Source organism: Maniola jurtina, chromosome 23 (assembly GCF_905333055.1).
Source record: "Maniola jurtina chromosome 23, ilManJurt1.1, whole genome shotgun sequence".
NCBI classification, from domain to species: Eukaryota; Metazoa; Arthropoda; class Insecta; order Lepidoptera; family Nymphalidae; genus Maniola; species Maniola jurtina.
Genome location: NC_060051.1, coordinates 9886064 through 9904897, shown reverse-complemented (window position 1 = coordinate 9904897; position 18834 = coordinate 9886064). Strand labels below are relative to the sequence as shown.

General features: G+C 38.4%; 1 protein-coding gene across 7 annotated transcripts in view; it reads left to right on the top strand.

The window, feature by feature from the left end:
* Nucleotides 1-7353: 7353 nt before the first annotated feature.
* LOC123877273 (trithorax group protein osa) overlaps nt 7354-18834 on the top strand; it is an 83618-nt gene continuing 72137 nt past the window's right edge. For 6 of the 7 annotated variants that reach the window (XM_045923893.1, XM_045923890.1, XM_045923891.1 and 3 more), the window contains exon 1: nt 7354-8026. In XM_045923893.1, the coding sequence (XP_045779849.1) occupies nt 7989-8026 (38 nt within the window). In that variant the 5' untranslated portion in view covers nt 7354-7988. The other variant, XM_045923892.1, reaches the window with a different exon arrangement.

The following is an 18834-nucleotide window of genomic DNA, read 5'->3' as shown; positions in this document are numbered from 1 at the left end:
AAATATAGCCTATGTCAATATAACATGTGAAAGAATTTTCAAAATTGATTCAGTAGTTCCAGAGATTCTCTTTATAGAATTAGGTTACATGAATCAAATCGGTTCATTCAAAAATCAGTATTCAAGTCTGACTATAATAAATGTGAATATTGGTATTCGGATGAAACAGAACGCGAATTCGAAATTTCTGCTAATAGAGATTTGAAACCAACAAACACGAATACTAGCAAGGCGTGGCCGATGCACCTACTTATATGGTAACTCTAACTCGCTGGTCCCTGAGATCCATTACTGATAGCCACACCTGAACCTATTTTTCAGTTTCTTATCAAATAGGTCTCTGATAAGACGCAACATTTCACACACACAGGTTACAGTATGATAATTTTAAAGGTTAACAAACTAACTTGGCCAATTCAAGCAGGTACAAATAATATTTTCAGTAAGTACTGCCTTCATAAATAGTTGCGATGTCAGTTGTTGCAATCGCGTACCAGAAGACGCAACGTTTGGTATACAAGACCTCTGCAATACAAAATCGCGGTTAGGAGTAGGTAATTCTTACAGGAAACCATGTCCATATCCAGCAGTAGATAAAGGGACATCACGAAAGACTTTCACATCACTTTATGATAACTCTACTCTGGTGGGTGGCTTCGACCGTTGTTACTAGTTACCTACTACCTCACCGGCAAAGCCGTGCCGCCAAGCGATTTGGCGTTCCAGTACGATGCCAAAGGGTTTAATAAAAACTGCCATAGCCCTTTTAGGTTACCCCGTTTCCATCTTAGAGTGCATCATCACTTACCACCAGGTGACATTACAGTCAAGGGCTAACTTGTATCTGAATTTAAAAAAACATACTTAAGCGAAACAATTCTTCTTCTTCAATTCACTAAGTTCTAATATGAATACAATAGTACTTAGTAGTAGATTTATAGGTCACTTATTTCCCATGACCTTATTAACAAGAACTTATCGTTTCACGCCACGTGTACTTTGCTTGTCGATAGATAGCTTTAAAATGCATAAGGGGATATTTTAAAGTTTAATCTGATAATTTGAAATTCTTTTATTTATTTAAGTAACTATACATATGAAACAGTGCCATGACCGTCTGACTGACAGACAGACAACATACAACTTTAACCAGTAGAACTAGAGATTTGAAAGTAAGAGGATATATTCCTTGTGAACCTTGAGATAGCACTAAGGATTTTAGAAATTCCAACGCGATCTTTAAAAATCTGAATCCACGCAAAGTCGCAGAAAAAAGCATATCGTTCGTTATATAGTACATATACATATATTGCAATAAGGACGCATACAATAGCAGATATAAATTTGTAGTTACTTATCTCAAGAAAACTAAGGAAGGCTAACAAAATATACTTAGCTGGCTTTTCTCCATTCCATGTCTACATTTTATGCTAAACATTTTTAGTGGAATTAATGAAAATGCTTTTTGTAGTTTTAGCTCTACTTTATGGGGAAAACCTACAAACAAAATACTAACATTTTCTAAAGCCAGTGAAATAAGACAGTCAGTCAGTTTACTTTGTATTTAATATAGATATGTGATAGTCTTTCGAAATTGTATATAATGGCATTTAAACTGCGATTCTAAATAATCTAATTGAGTGTGTAATTTGCGTATAAACTGTAATCTATGATGTAGTGTTCTAAATTCTAATTATACTTACACTGATTACAATTATTATTACTCGAGAACGTGCGCATTTTAATTACCTACTGATAGATTAGTTATATACTTATAGGTCTTTTCATAGAAAGATGATAATAATTGAAGAAGAAGCAGTGGTAGTCCACTGCTTCTTCTTTGTTACTGGTGACCCAAGACATGACCATTGTAAATTGAAATATTAGCTTTTAGTTTAGATACGATTTTTTTTTATAAACAAAATTTCAATTCCATTACAATCGTATAATATAAGTTTAAGTTATTAGAAGTATCAAAAATTTTGCGGTTAATTTCGAAATCATATTTCTATATTCTGTGAACAATAAAATATGATGCCAATTCATTCATTAATCATTACCATAGTCAAAAATATGTTAATGAAAATAAATAAATAAGCTTAACTAACCACATTTAAAAGGATTCAAAAATCAGGAAACCATAACAGGTATTTTACTTCCAAAAACAGCTGAGGATTTGTTTTACTGACCAATGGAATAGACAGTTATCAAATAAATTTAATTGATAACTGTCTATTAAATTTAATTACTAAAACTTAGTATTAAAAAAATATATTCAAAGCACTTTGTAATAAGCTTAATTGAATAAAGAACTTTTAAATAGTTCCAGAAAGGAATTTTCAATGTGCGTTTTTGACTAACAAAGTTTCCGAGCCTGCCTTTAACCTTTGAGTGTAAATTATGTATTTGCTCCTAGCCTCAGAGTTGAGCAGCTATGCATCAAAAGCCTGTGATAATACCGTTCTCTAGGAATTCAATCGTGCTTACGTCAAACATACCTATCGGAAAATTCTTGCTCCTGTTGTCGTCTTCTTGGTATTATTGAATTCGTATTTTACAGTAATAAGTAACAATTTTCATTTTTAAAATAACTAGTAAGTACCTGCCATTAATCGTTGTGCACGTGGAATGTTTTTTTTTTTCAAATTTTTGTATTTACTCTCGCGACATTTTCTATGATTAAAATAACATGCAATTTTGCAAAGAAAGGAAAGATAAATAATGCTACGGAATTTAATTTATTTTTGGAACAAAATAATGCTATCAAGACACACTTTTTGTCTGCTTAATTTCTGTAGTTACAATCCCAAAGTTTAACATTATTTGTAGTATCAATTACTGTCATGAGACATTATTATAGAGTCGCGACAAAGTCCATAATGATACATGAACAATGATTAATTATTGTTGGTGAATCCGTAACCATACATTCTAACGGAGGATGGTTGCCGATTGCGCAGAGAGGCCAAAGGGCATCCGTATGTTGCGTCAGATGTTGCGAAGCGAAGCTCGACGACAGCCGGGAAACATTTCACTGGGCGTGGAAACTGAAATCAAATATTTATAGTTGTCTTCAAAAAAGGTTCTCAAACCTGTAGCAGTATTAATTTCTTACTAGGTAGTTTTTTTGTAGAGTCTCTCCAAATAAATTAACAAGCACCTGAAAAGCAAGCCATCTTGTTTTTTTTTAAAAGAGTAAGTAACTGCAGTAAGTCTCTAACTTGATTCTTCCTAGGTAGTAGATTCTATAGATTTCTACTAGGAATAATCAGAAGCAAACAGTGGTAAATAGAGTTCCTATTAAAGGGATGCATCTGTGAAATGAAACGCTTAGGTACTTAATAAGTATACATATTACTATCCGCAGACTTTTGTGTTGCTGGCTGACCTACCTTGTCATTACTGAGATGTGCAATTATTGAAAATCATTTCTTAGTAGGTCTCTAGGTCTCTAAAGAAACCCACACGACAAGCGTCAAGTTTCTAGCCCCAGTGGTTCGAGTTGTACGTAGATATGTCTGAGACATCGCCGAATTGTTACAATGGAAATATCTCTCTGATATATTATGCGACCTCAAACATGAACCCTGGAAGCGGGGAACCTTGAAACATTTGATAAACATAAGATGAAAATCGATACGACAAACTTGCGAGTCAACTTTGCAATCTAGTGAAACGAGCACACACGCCTCTGAACTCTGGCTTAACTTTAACCCACATAACAAAGTTCAATGTAAACACAATACGGCGAAGTTTCCGAAGTTCCAGTTCACGGCCGCGAGGCGACGGCCGGCGTCGCGCCCTCCCCTCCGGCCCTCTTCGGCCCTCCCGGCGCCTCCGAGCCTCCTCTGCCGCCGCCGCCACCGCCTCGGCCGCCCACAGCCGTCTGCGATTGTTGAACTACTTCTATTGCTCCAAGATTTTCGCGGTGCTATCATGAAATAATGTGGAAGAAAGATAATAAATACTTATCTTATTCCGTGTTTGTGATGGCAAACAATTATTGATCCCTATAAAATATAATATCGTATTTAAAAAACCGGCCAAGTGCGAGTCACACTCGCGCACTGAGGGTTCAGTTCTCGGGTATTTTTCTGACATTTTGCACGATAAATCAAAAACTATTATGATTAAAAATAAATTAAAATCTGTTTTAGAATTTACAAGTAAAGCCGTTTCATATTTTAATACCTCACTTGGTAGGTATAGTTATCTTACTTGAAAATTAAAACACATTTTAATTTTTTTTTCTGTGATGTAACCACAAATTCAGGGTTTTCAGATTTATTCCTTTACTTGTGCTATAAGATCTACCTACCTGCCGAATTTTATGATTCTGGGTCAACGGGAAGTATCCTATAGGTTTTCTTGACAGACACGACGGACGGGCGGACGGACGGACGGACAGACAGACAACCAAGTGAGGGTTCCGTTTTTTCCTTTTGAGGCACGGACCCCTAAAAAGGCTGCCGGTAATGCCTTAAGTTTAGACCACATTAAAAAACAAGCCCTTCTTCTCAGGGCGGGTTCGGAACCCTTATTCTAATAGTAGAAAGCATTATCATGATCACTTCAATGCATTGAAACGTATATTAGTTTCGACTTTTATTTTCAATAGTAAGATCAAGATCCCAAAATCCTAATTAAATAAATAAATTTTCAATTTGATTCTATTAATATTGCGTGCAATATGTTTTACTTTGAAAATGACTTAAAATGAAACATTTATTGGGAGACCAATATTTTATCGTTACCTAAGCATCACATCTATTTTCTGATGAATTATCTGGTGATCCTTTTATCTCCATACTACAGCTAAAATCGTTTCACATTCAATTTTCTGGAAATTCAACCTGATTTTGTTAAATCAAGCTGTAATGTTTAAAATGATAGTATTACACCTGTCTATAAGTGTTCCAGAAAGCACACACCTCGTGCCTTATCAAATGACACCGTTTGATATGCGCCTTTTGCGTTTGCCACCTTATCTATCATGTCGAAATTCTTCCACGTAGGTACCTACTATCAAATACCTATTCTCGCTAACACATTTTGTATAATATCACAAAATTATCATGATAAAAATGATTTTCTTCAATTAATTAATAAATATTCGTAATATCTTTATTCATTATCATAGGTACCTACAGTTGTATATTATCTTTGGAACCCGTATATTAAGGCGAAGCATTTCTGTTAAGTTGAATATACATAGGTAAGTAGCTAATTTTACCTACTTTCCAGGAGTTTTGGCAGGACAAGTCTATCTGTTTATACTTAGTTATCCTACCACTGACTGATTGTTCTTCTAAAACTCCTCTTTTGTTTTTCTTCTGTAATTATTCAATACCAAATAATTTATTCAATTAAGGCAAGAAATTTTGTTAGATTTTTTCAGAATCTACATGATAAAATAATGAAAAATAAATTCTTAATACTGATTAATAGGTCGATTCATCGAAGATAGAACACAATTCAATTTATTTTAATAGTCATAAAAAAATCCCATCGATAATTATATAATTTAGGTAAGTAGTGAGTAACTAGGTAGGTATGTATATATTATTATTAATATTTTTGTAGAATATTATCGATAAGACTTGGTCTGTATGTGATATGTGTTTAAGTAGTTAGGTAGGTACGTTATCACAATAATCCTTTTGTTATGAAGTAGTATGATAACTGAAACTTTTGATTTTTGTATAAAAATAACTAGCTACTACAAACTATTTAGTAAAATTGTACATATTTGAAACCTAGTTTTAACTTCCAGTTAAAAGGTGCAATGGAAGAGATAATTTGAACCCACATGAAACACTTGTTTGTCAGAGATAAATACAATTAAATCACAATAACCATAAATCAGCTCAAAATGTGCTCGCGAATGAGAAAATAGTGAAATTATCTATTGCCGACGAGATATAACGTAATAAAGGTGTATTTTCATAGTAAACATTCAGCCATTGTGGTGGAGCAGTCGCTTGGAGATAACGGCCGAATGGTGGCGGGTCGGCCGCTAGCGGAGCGCCGCCGGCGCTGAAGCCCTACGGACGGCGTCATCGGAACCAGCTTATCGCCGATAAATTGCCGATTGGTGGGCTGAAGTGTTTGCGCTGATATCGGCCCGCGAGGACCAATCGATTCCCCGGTTCATCGAATCTTATCACTATCATGGTGGACATTCGTACCTCTTGTCAGTTCCCTGTTATCGTATCTGGAGATATCATCGAGTGTATAAATATGGGACCATCGATCGATCGGGTCTCTATCGAAGTTTGCGCTGTGATTAATATTGACCATATTCATTTAAATTCATAATTCTGTGCCTTTTCGGAGTTCCTGATCTATTTTTGGTAACCTGGGTGCCTGGTAGTCAGTGACATATCTCTTCCCTGTGATTTGAAACGCGAAAGCTATTATAATTTCTAATACAAAGTTTTGTTTTATATTTGCTGACGTGGTTCCCTTGTAACTAACTAATCCCCTACATACGAGTATAATTCAGTGCTAAAATTTATTTAATTCATCATTAAGTAAATTAATTTTTAAATGTGATGCGCATGTGATGCGTATATTCGAATGTTAATTCAGTAGGTTTTTGAGTGTCACTGTAAATGAGTAGTAACCGCTGATTACGTAACGACATATGGTGGTCCAATGGCACATGTGTTCTGTTATCCCAGCACTGCTGCGGTCGACTGCCATTATTATTACGACTAGATTTATCCTCATTTAATTCAATTGAGAAATAGCGAATACATTTAGTATAAAGTAGCGTAGGATCGCTGACGCGAGGGGGAAAAGCGGTGCTCTTATCACGACGTCAGCCGCACCTTTTCAAGTGGTGATAGCGCGCTCAGACGCTCTACATCGAGCTCGCGCACTCTGATTGTCGAGCCGAGCAAACATACTCGTACCGGCATTCCTGCACCTACTTTAATATTTCCATTTACGTTTCAGAAGCAAGCCACGCGCGATAGGCTTCACGTCTGAGTTGGACAGGGGATCTTGACAGTTTCATAACTATTGCTGCCAGATCTATCTTTCCAGCTCACGCGTGGAACCTCCTTCGACAGCCGCTCAGCAAACCGCAGATTTATCGAGAAGAAGAAGAAGAGATCTTTAGCGTTAAGGATTAAGTGGAGGTGTGATCTCTTCACTTTTTATGCTTAAAGTGAGATTCAACTCCTCCAACTTAACCCTGACTCGCAATTTCATCCGTCATGAAGCAAGTTTGAGTTTCTCCTATGTCTGATAGAATAACCACCCGTATGTACCTAATTTTTTGTAAAATATGTTAAACATTTTAAATAATGAAAATAAAACTATTTTATAAAAATATGCGTAGTTTTATTTTCTCTAGCAATATGTTTAAGTTTAAATAAAACAAGTCAGATGTATTAATTTATTCCTCTACATCCTCATTTTAACTTCTGACACTTCCCGAATAGTGTGTGCCAACTGGTGACAGGACAGAATCCTCAATAATTATTATTACTATTCAAATAGATTGCCATTTTGAATATCAGCGCCCGTTCTAAACGAGAGCGGGGCGCCACTGTAGCGCGCATGCGGTCGTTGCGAGAGACCCAATGCTACGCAGACCAACCCGAAGTGCATCGCAAATCAGTTTAAAAAAAATCACAACACTCGACAAAAAAATGGGCAAAAAAATTATGGTAACACCGATGCGCTAAAAAAGCTTGCAAACTTCACGCACATAACCTGCGCTGGACATCGACTCGTCCTATCTAACTCTGGGAAAATGTATATTGATTTTTCAAAGAAAAGTCAACCGATGTAACAAAACACCGTTCGCGGAGTGTTTATACGCGAATTGAAGCGTCGCGATCGGAGTGCAGGTGAAGTGTAGTGTCGTCGAGATGGTGCGACGGTATATCTCAGCGTGTTCCGAGTGAGATCGGAGAGAGTGTCGCGTCGCTCGGCCGACGGCCGGAGCCTGGCCGCGGCCAGGGCCCGGGCGCGCCATGGACGCCGCCGCCGATCCGCTGCGAGCGGGCAGGCCGTGAGTATCGCGTGTCCGACCCGGGGCCCGCTCCCGTCCGGCCGCGTCGGGCGCGCGGGGATTATTTCGGTCCCCGCGAGCTCGTTGCGAAACGGCGCGGTCGTTTGCGCCTCGGCGGAGAGTCGACATTCTCTCGCCGACGGCGTCACGGCCTCCGCGCCGTTGCGCCATTTCGGAGATCGGATCGTCCGTGAGAGCGAGGCGAGGGCAGGGCGGCAGGCTGCGGCGACAGCGATCCGCAGCGCGGCGGCCGAGCGTGACCGCGGCGACCCGTGTTTACAGTTCTTGCGCCCTTTGTGCGGCTCGGGGCCTCGGCCGCCGCTCGCCGCTCGCCTGGCGCTCGCGAGACGGCCGAGTGAGCTATGGCCGGCCGCACGCCGTGCCTACACACCACATATAGCTAACGTGCGCGCTACACACGTATAGTGCAGCGAAGGCTGCGACTACGTACCTACTCAAACAAAGCATTTGCCCACGAATCCATAACGCGAACCCGACACACGGTTACGGTTCGCGTTCTTTGTGAACCAGTGCGCTGCCGACCACTGTTTACGTCGAGTTGGGAATTTATGACTTTCCAAACATCTGTGTTTGTCAATTGTTCAATTCAAGTGTGCATTTTGAGGTTAGGTCGTGATTTGTGCCAAAAGTGTGTTGAGAGTGTGGTGGAGCAGACAATGGGAGCTGCAGTGCTGCAGTATTGATTGTAGTGTAGTGTGGAGCCCACAATGTGTGCAGTGTGGTGAGCAGGTCGCGTCGGAGCCCCTCGCGCGAGGAGTGTGACCTTTCAATGCAGCAGTTGGAAGTTAACTGGTAATGACTTAGTTGTAGTAAGCTTGCAATGGCAGTGCTCTGATCTGCTGTGGTTCCCCACAGTCTGTATCCTGGTGATGTCTGCCTACTTGTTATTGTGTGCTATACTTTGAGAACTCACCTGTACATGCACCTAGTACATTAAAAGGAAACAAACACAACAATGACTAAAAATATTCAATCAGTGCCTGAAAATTTGGAGTTATTGCTGCGACAACACAATATACAAGTTAAAACTGCATCAAACTCACCTTAAAACCAATACATAAACAATAACATGAATGTAATAGGTAACAATTACATACAGTTAACAACCCAAAGCGACATGCTTTGTGCAGCACAAATTGTGACTCCTTCATATTTTACAATTTGGATGGATGAATCTCAGAAGTAAACACAATAACCTTAAGTAATATTTAACAGTTATCTGTTTATAAAACATTACAAAGGCTCATGACTAAATGAAGGATTTTACTTGTAAAATCGATTTTACCACATACTGTGGCTAATTCTTTTGAGCACAAATCTCTAAACTACTTAATATGAATTGCTAGGTGCAAATCTAGTGCTATCCTTGTCCACAGGAAGCATTATGGAAGGATTAGATAGGGAAGCATTATGAAGGGAATAAATGGAATACGTTTAGACCTGTTTGATAGTTTAGTTAAAGAGATTGTGTGATATAGAATAACCCACAATATGGTTGACTCTGTTGTATTGTATACAATCTCTAAACACAACTAAAATGACAAGTCTAAATGTAGTGCTATTCTTTTCACAAAGCTCCATACAGAAAATGATAACATTAGATTTAGGTTGAAATCTATCGAGCACGCTTTGACTTTACTAGGACAAAATTACGTTAAGTTTAAAGTTAAAATTAAGGTTCGTTTTAACAGTCTCTTAAGTCTGAGCAAAGACAAAGTGTGCTCTATGTATCTCAGCCTTAAAACTATCAATTCAGTTTAGTTAAGAGATTACGTGCATAAGCCTTAGCTACAATGATTATATTGACAGCCATGCGTGTTTCATAAGTTCAATTAATCTACACTGCAATCCCTATTATTACCTTCAAATCTACTATTAAGTTGTTTATAATACCTTTGACAGATTCACTGCATACCATATTGGTTTGGTTTGATACAACAGGCCAACCTTGTTACTTTAAAATATCAGGACCAGGCTAGGACAAGCAAGTTACAGCTTAACTACACCTGAGATGTGATGATGATACTTACATTAAGTAGAACACGTTTACCTTTTAACCATCCAATTGCCAACAGGCACAGCTTGATACCTCGCTAACTTCACTTGTGTATCTAATAAAAGGAAAAGGTGACTTGACTGATCTATCAACACACAGATCCAATTATTGGAGGGATCAGGCTGCAATTCAGGATTCAGATAGGTATTATGACATAGACCAAGAAAGGATTTTTGAAAATTCAACCCCTAAAGGGTTTAAAATTTGTGTAGTTCATGCAGACCAAGTTGTGAGCATAAGCCAGTTGGTAGCATAAAGTTGTGAGTTAAGTTAGCAGGGGGCACACAATAGCGCATGTTAGCATTGGGATATGATACATAAGCATACCTAAGCATCCATAGTAACTTCCTCTTCACTTTATTTACCTTAAGTCCATCAACTTTTTCTCAGAGAGAAAAATTTGCAAAGCAATTTATGAAAATATGTTTTTTATTGCTGGATATCACAGAGTTGAGACACAAATAATAATAAGACATAATCACTGTACATGACAGTAAGGGAACTTCAAACCAAACGTTGAGGCATCAATGTTACTGGCAGGAGTCAAATATTAGTAGATTTGATTTTAGGTAGCCCTAAGGTAGCCCTATTTTTCTGTGATTTAATGTCATCCATAGCCTTATATTTGACATTTTGTTGATTCAGGATCAAACCGAGGGTTCTCTCACTCTAACTCACTCTGACATAGTAAACATAGTTTCTATATTAATGGGTACTAAAAGGTAAATTGCAAGACACCTAATATCAACTATTTAGCATTTGAAATTATAATTAAGTAATTTGTAACCAAAATGAGTAAAACTACCAATTATTTACTGACTGCATTGCTAATTACTTTACAACTTAATAACCCTTTTTTTGTCTACCTGTAGTACTGCCATCCTTTTGCTAAAAAACATGGGAATTTTCAAAAATTGGTGTTTCTTAAGAAGAATGTTATGAAGGATCAAGGATTTTAGTTTCTACATGGGTACCAAACTTTTTTTGAATCATGTTTTCTGCCACTTTATAAAACTACTTTATGCCACTTTAGCAAAAATACTTTTTTTTGTAATTTAACCACAAATTCATAGCCTTTGAATTTTCCATTTACTTCTGCTTTAAGATATGGCTACTTGTCTAATTTCATGATTCTAGGTCAACCCCAACGGGAAGTAGGGTTGATTCCCTTGACTGAGTCTTGACAGACAGACAACTAAGGGTTCCTTTTTCTCTGGGGATATGGAACCCTAAAAAGATGGCACGGAATTTACTTTGGTGTTATTGCTCAAGGTAACGTGTAAGATAGATGGATAAGTTAAAACTATCAACTTCTGAGCATGTATCTCTTCTTAGAAAGCGAAGGGTTTGGGCCTAGGCGCCATGCTGCCATGGTATAGATTGGCAAACTTCACACACCTTTGAGAACGTTATGGAGTACTCTCAGGCATGCAGGTTTCCTCACATTGTTCTCCTTCACTGATAAAGTATGTGATATTTGATTGTATAAAATACACATCCACTGTAACTAACAAGCTAGGGGTGTGTGCCAATTGCCATGGGTTAAATCCTGGATTGTTCCAATAGGAGACTGAGCTTTTAATTACTAGGCTACTACCCACTACTTCACAAAGTCAAACAAAAGTTAGTACTTAAGTACTTAGTTATTTAAATCTAGACTCCAGTGAAGATTCCTAGTTAGTGTTGATGATGTCAAACTTGTAACAAGCATACAGTTACTGTCAACTGACGAGTCATAGGAAACCATAGCTGCTTAGTTGTATAGTTACTAAGTAAAACATAATATAGCTAGGTGCCTGAACTACATACATAATGGCAACATATATATATGCAGGATGAACATGTAATGGCAAATATATATATCTTACTTAACTAGGTATAAGGTTATATTAAAAGTTATTAAACTGTAAAGTCTATATTCTTGCTTGATGAAATAACTAAACAAAACTTTCATGTACAACCTCTTAAATTCTAAGGGTGAGATTTATACAGCTAGCTTTGACTTTGCTTAGACTTAAGTTTCAGTTAAAATGAGACAGATTTATGTGAGAGATATACATCTGTCTCGTTTTAACTCTGTCTTAAGTCTAAGCAAAGTCAGAGTGCGCCCTTTAGATCTCACCCTATGTGACACTAGTTAAATTATGTTACACTACTAGGTGTAAAAATGAATATTTTCCTCCTTTTCCACTGCATGTATGCATAAAGATTGTGCTACTAGCGTGACAATAGTTCCACTACTAATAATTGAGAAATAATTTACTTTTGAAGTAGTTTTGAAATAGTTTTTTATTACTTGCATTCTGTATTTTCCTTCATGAGAGTGGAAACCAAATCTAGGATGTTACTTAGTTAAATGTACTTAGATTGCTCTATTTCGTTTTGTGTAATAATGTGTGAGATTTGAACCTATGACCTTTCTGTTTGTAGTTAGATTTGTTCTAAGGTACTCTTTCTTCTCCAACCCAGCATATAAAGCTTAGTGGAGAAATGCATACTACAATACAATTGAGGATTCACCTATTGTAAGGGTTTCAGTACTAATGACCTATTAACCTTGAAGAACTAACTACTGAGACTAATAATAGGCTAATAATAATGATTTATTAATGAATACAAAGTATACTCATTCATAACAAAAGATAAAAGTTCAATAACTGATGTTAGCTGTCCAATTACCATCCCATTAGAATAATTGGAATAATAATAGAATGTATGAATGAATGAATTACTCTACATTTGTATGAGGATAGTAAAAACTAGATACAACAGTAAACAGCTATTTAGCTGACATGCCCCAGCATTGCTCGGGTAGCATTTTTGAAAATCCTTTCCCTGGAGGTCTATGTTATTATTAAAAACCAGTCAAGTGCAAGTCCGATTGGCACATGAAGGGTTCTGTACCACCATACAAGAAATATTAACTCTTTTTAATTTTTAGGATTCCGTACCTCAAAAAGAAAAAGGAACCCTTATAAGAGCACTTCGTTGTCTGTCTGTCTATCCGTCTGTCAAGAAACCTATAGGGTCCTTTGACCTAGAATCATGAAATTTGGCTCTCTCCGTCGCCCGCTTAGTTATACCTTTAAGTTTTCTTATAAGGCCCATAGTTAGCGAGGACTTACTAAATTCGGAATGGCACATGAAGGGTTCCGTACCATCATACAAGAAATATTAACTCTAATTTTTAGGGTTCCGTACCTGAAAAGGAAACCTTATAGGATCACTTCGTTGTCTGTCTGTCTGTCTGTCAGTCGTGTCTGTCAAGAAACCTATAGGGCCCTTCCCGTTGACCTAGGTCCTAGAATCGTGAAAAGCTCTCTCTTTCGCCCGCTTAGTTATAGCTCTGAGCTTTCTTATGAGGCCCATAGTTAGCGACCTCTGCCTAAATTCTACGCTGAACATAAATCGTGATATTTATACTTTACTTGTACAATCTGTGCCTGTATGTACGTTCATTCGCACGTTCTTCTCGCGTCACGTCGATAGTGAAGCAATCGGAACGCCGCGCCCCCCCGCCCCTCCCGCACCCCTCGCGATACTGACTGCTGACACGTATATACTTACATAGTATCTACGATGCGAACATAAGAACTTTTGACTCCAACATTGATCGGTAGGCGAAATTTTCACTTGACAAGCTGTGAACTTCGGTAAACTATAATCAGTTTATCATCCTCAGCGAATTGTTGCCCTCAGGTAATATGCACCCACTGTTGGACGTAACCCATAGGTCTATATTAGGGTTCCGTACCCGAAAGGTGCCCTCCTATAACTAAGGCTGAGATTTATAGAGAGCACTTTGACTTTGCTCAGACTTGACACTGTTAAAACGAGACAGCGTTATACCGCTGAAATCTATCTCGTTTTAACTGAAACTTAAGTCTAAGCGAAGTCAAAGTGCGCTCTATAGATTTCAGTCTAGGAATCCGCTGTCCGTCCCTCCGTCTGTCTGTCAGTGGGCTGTGTCTCGTGACCGTAATAGGTAGAGAGTTAACATTTGTATTTGTATTTGTATTTATTTATTCTTCGTTTCAGACTTATAAAAGCACTTACGAAAGTCACAATACACTGAAAAAATAAGTCTACCAAATATGTAGGATCTAAATAATATCAAAATAACAATAGTAACAATAGTAAACTAATATTACGGGTACACAAGTAGGTACATAATTTTTAGCTTAGCTCGTTGAATAGCTTGTGCAGGGCTACATTTTCCATGCGTTTTTATCATCTATATAATCATTAATCTTATAATAACTTTTTTTAATTAAAATTTCTTTTATTTTACTTTTGAATTGCCTGTCAGAAAGATCGGTTATATCCTTTGGAATCATGTTGTAGAAGCGTATCGAACTGCCCATAAATGATTTAGTCGTTTTAGATAACCTGTATTTGTGTCCACTTAACTTATGTTTATTTCGTGTATTATAGTGATGAGAGTCAGAGTTCTTCTTATACGATGGTAGATGTTTTCTAATGTACATAATGTTCTCAAATATATAAAGTGAAGGCATGGTCAGAATGCCGATATCTTTAAACAAATGTCTTAGAGAATCTCTGGGCTTCATCTTATAAATGGCGCGAATAGCTCTTTTTTGGAGTATAAAAATTGTTTTCCAATCCGCAGCAGAACCCCACAACAGAATTCCGTAAGACATCAAGCTTTGAAAATATGCAAAGTACACTATTTTAGCCGTTTGAACATCTGTTAACTGCCTTATTTTACGAATTGCAAATACTGCTGAACTGAGTCTACTTGACAGAATATTAATATGCGGTCCCCATTGTAAACTAGAATCAATAGTTAGTCCAAGGAAAAGAGCTTCGTCGACAATTTCTAATTTTTCATTGTTGAGAAATATCTCAACATTTCTTTCACCACGAAAGTTCGATGAGGCAAAATATACACACTTTGTTTTTTTACTATTTAATGCTAAGTTATTGACCGAAAACCATTGCGAAAGCTTGGTTAGTGCTTTATTAAGGTTGCCCAAATCACAGGTTTTTCTGTTAACTTTAAATACGAGAGAAGTGTCATCAGCAAATAATACGATATCTGCTAGTTCTTTTACTATATTAGGAAGATCGTTAATATAGACTAGGAACAAAAATGGACCGAGAATTGATCCTTGTGGCACTCCTAATTTGACCTTAGTTCCTACAGATGTTCCTTTATTGACATATACTCTCATTTCTCGGTCAGTTAAGTATGATGAAATAAGTTTTAGGGCCTCATCAGTAACTCCATAGTACTTCAGCTTTCGGACTAGAATTTCGTGGTTTACGCAATCGAAGGCCTTTGAAAGATCGCAAAAGATGCCAATTGCGTTTTGCGATTTTTCCCAGGCCTCTAAAATTTTCACAACAAACATTTTCACAGAATATGTATTTCTATTGCTGTATAACAACAAACAAGATTTCAAAGTGGCCGCCACGAAAAAAAAAAAAAAAAGAAAAGTGTCTCGTATAATGGTACGGAACCCTTCCTGTGCGAGTCCGATTCGCACTTGTTGAAGTAGCGCCAATTGATGCCAGCTACTGTCCGGATATCCATCCTTGAGGCCCACGCTACGTTTACCATTGCCATTTCAGTCTATAATCCTAGCCTTTAAAGCTATGTAGGTCAATTTTTTTTTGTAACTTCCTATAATGTAGTGATTAACACGTCGGAAGGTCCGACGTTCAATCTCGGACACGCACCTCTAGCTTTACGGGGTTATGTGCGTTCTAACCAATAAAATATCACTTGTTTTAACGGTGAAGAAACGTGCATGCGAGAGTTCTCCATAATAATCTCAAAGGTGTGTGAAGTCGGCCAATCCACACTTGGGCAGCGTGGTGGCCTAGAGTGAATTGGATGTGTGTGTGTGAAGCTATGTCCAAACCCTTCTCATTCAAGAGGAATCCCGTGGTTAGTAGTGAGCCAGCGATGGGTTGATGATGAAGAAATAAATCTTTCTAAACCCCCTGTAAGACTCGTCTTTAGCCCCTACTTTATTTATTAGTTGTTAGTTGGAGTCTTATTAGAATCCCGGGTTCGATTCCCGGGAGGCTTTGGCCGTAGCTAGTTACCACCCTTCCGACAAGGCTGTGCCGCCAAGCGTTTGAAGTTCCGGTATGATGCAGTGTAGACACCAAAGGGGTATGGGTTTAATAATGATAAAAAACTGCCATATCCCTTCCAGGTTAGCCCGCTTCCGTCATCATTTACCACCAGGTGAGATTGCAGTCAAGGGCTAACTTGTATCTGAATAAACAAAAGGTGTTAGGTTTTCGCAGTCCACTCGATGCAGCAGTCCCAACTTATCACGATTGGTCGGGTTGGCACATGTCTGCGTACCTACAACTTGTCGGCACGTGTAGATACGAGCTGGATGAATGACACTCGAGTCTCGAGACGTGAGCGAGATGACGGCGCGAGGTCAAAATGTGTGCGATCGTCTCAAATGTCACACCTTTGTTAGCATCTACCGTACTACCGCGCCAACTACGTGCCCACTAGGGCTTCAACTCCGGCATTCCGGCTTTGGTGCAGCTCCGGAGATTCGAAATATTACAGATACAATTGTGAAACTGGAGTTATCGTGAACATAACCGGAGTTCCGATTTTCATATTTTTAGAAAAACGTCGAGCTTTTTCAGCGTTTACATATACGGTACAGAGTCTTCATAAATTGTGTTTTGAAAACATATCTCATCGATAGAAAACAACAAAATAAATCTAATAATTTTACCGGGCCGAAAATAAAGTTTCCTTTTCATTATTCTGATTTGTTTTATTTCATGCTTAACATACTTGAACATTTATATAAGCACAAAATATTCAAATCAAACGCATTATTTAATAATTACATTCAATTTTTTTTAATGAAGCTTCGAAACTCCGGAACTCCAGACTTGGAACGCATCATAACCCGACTCCGGAGCGGAAAAATAGTCCGATTTTCAAGCCCTAGTGGCGACCCGTAAAACATCCGCGTATTCATGCGCCACTGCTGGGTAAAGGTCTGCCCTTTCATTATGCTCTTCTGATTGAATTTCGGCCTTTCGCGGGCGGCCAAACATCTGAGGATCAGATCTATAGAGCGTATTTTGTCTTTGCTCAGACTTAAGATAATAATAAACGAGACAGCGTTATATCACTTGCATAAATCTGTCACGTTTCAACTAAAACCTAATTCTGAGCAAAGTTCACTCTATAGGTCTCGGCCTGAGAATAGCCATTTTTGTAGGAGATACTTAACTAGTGTTCAAGTGTGTGCAAGGTGTAGATTCCCCATACTATCCCTCACTATAATTATATTCCCTGAGTCCGACGGGACCGAAATCCGAGGCGAGCGGAGAGATAGAATAGAATATATTATTTTTATTCACATACACTTAATAGGCGTAAGACCTACGGTTTTAAGTGTTTTCCGAGGCACAGGGGACATGACACCGCTAGAATTCCTTGACGGAAACACTCAAACCTTTTGACTTGACACGGGACTTCATGGTACTTCATGACCGTCAGCCGAATGAGCTGGCCAGTACACCAATGAGGCAGTTTAGTCGGAGATTTGGCCTTTGCTCGTGTTATCGAACACACGTGTTATCTTCGACTACTTGAGGGGTTGAATTGGCATTTGGTTTATTAAATTTTATTCTTGATCGCTTTGTTTTGTGTAAGTTTCTCAGAGGTTTCTCAAAAAGCATCTCATCTTCTTTCTCTTCAAAAGCAAGTTTGACTCTAGAGTGTTGTGATAACTGACAGAGTCAGGCGTTAGAATTAGATTTCCCCAATTTCTTGCAAGACTTTTCTAAGCTCTTATACCGTCGTCGAGGATGTATCATTAAAATGTATCTACCACATTATCCTCGGAAGTAAGACTCAAATTCTGCCTCTTCCAAAAGCTAGGTAATTCGAAGGCTGTCCAGTATTTCACGTTAAGGTCGAATGAATTGCTACAATATTAACTATCTCATCTTGGCTATTTTTTTACGACTTCGGATTTAGCACGCTGGGTATTAATAACTTGACAAACTCAATGAACCGAGCATGTCAATTGTTTGGAATACACCGCGATGTTTTTGGCTGAGTAATTTTTCTCGTTTCTCATTTTAAAAAAAATCGTGACAATTCTGGTTCTTGAGTTGGTAAAAAATTCGGCACCAGTTACAAGAAGGAACTGTACGGAACTAATAAAATTTTCGGAGGCTTAAAGGAAACAATGTGATAGATTTGTTCAAGTTTAGCAAGTTCTGCCTCAGTATAGGTACAGACAGGGTTTGACAGAAAATCCAATACTATATGATGTTATACCTACTATAATACTATAATATTATGTTTTGGCTCGAACTGGGAATCGAACCCAGGACCTCGTCACCCGCACTCGAACATGTCCACAAGTCCGACGCGGCAGTTTGAACTGTAGTATACTCTTGTGAACGAGGTCGTGCTGATTGTGGAGCGCAGTGGAGGCTAGGTATTGTCATAGCTACCGCGGTACAGTCAGCAACAAAGCTAGGTCTGCATCCGCCAGTACAAGCGCCTATGGCCGGGTGCAAAGCTAGCTTTGTTGCTGACTGTACGTAGGGCAGGGTATCGCGTCGATATCGCCGTTCGTTATCTCGCAGAACTGGGTCGTTGTACTTGATCCTCTGCCCGCGTAGCGTACCCGCTTAGGGTCGCCATGACTCAACGTGCGTTTTGCGGGACACGAAAGATATCGAGTAAGGAACTATATAG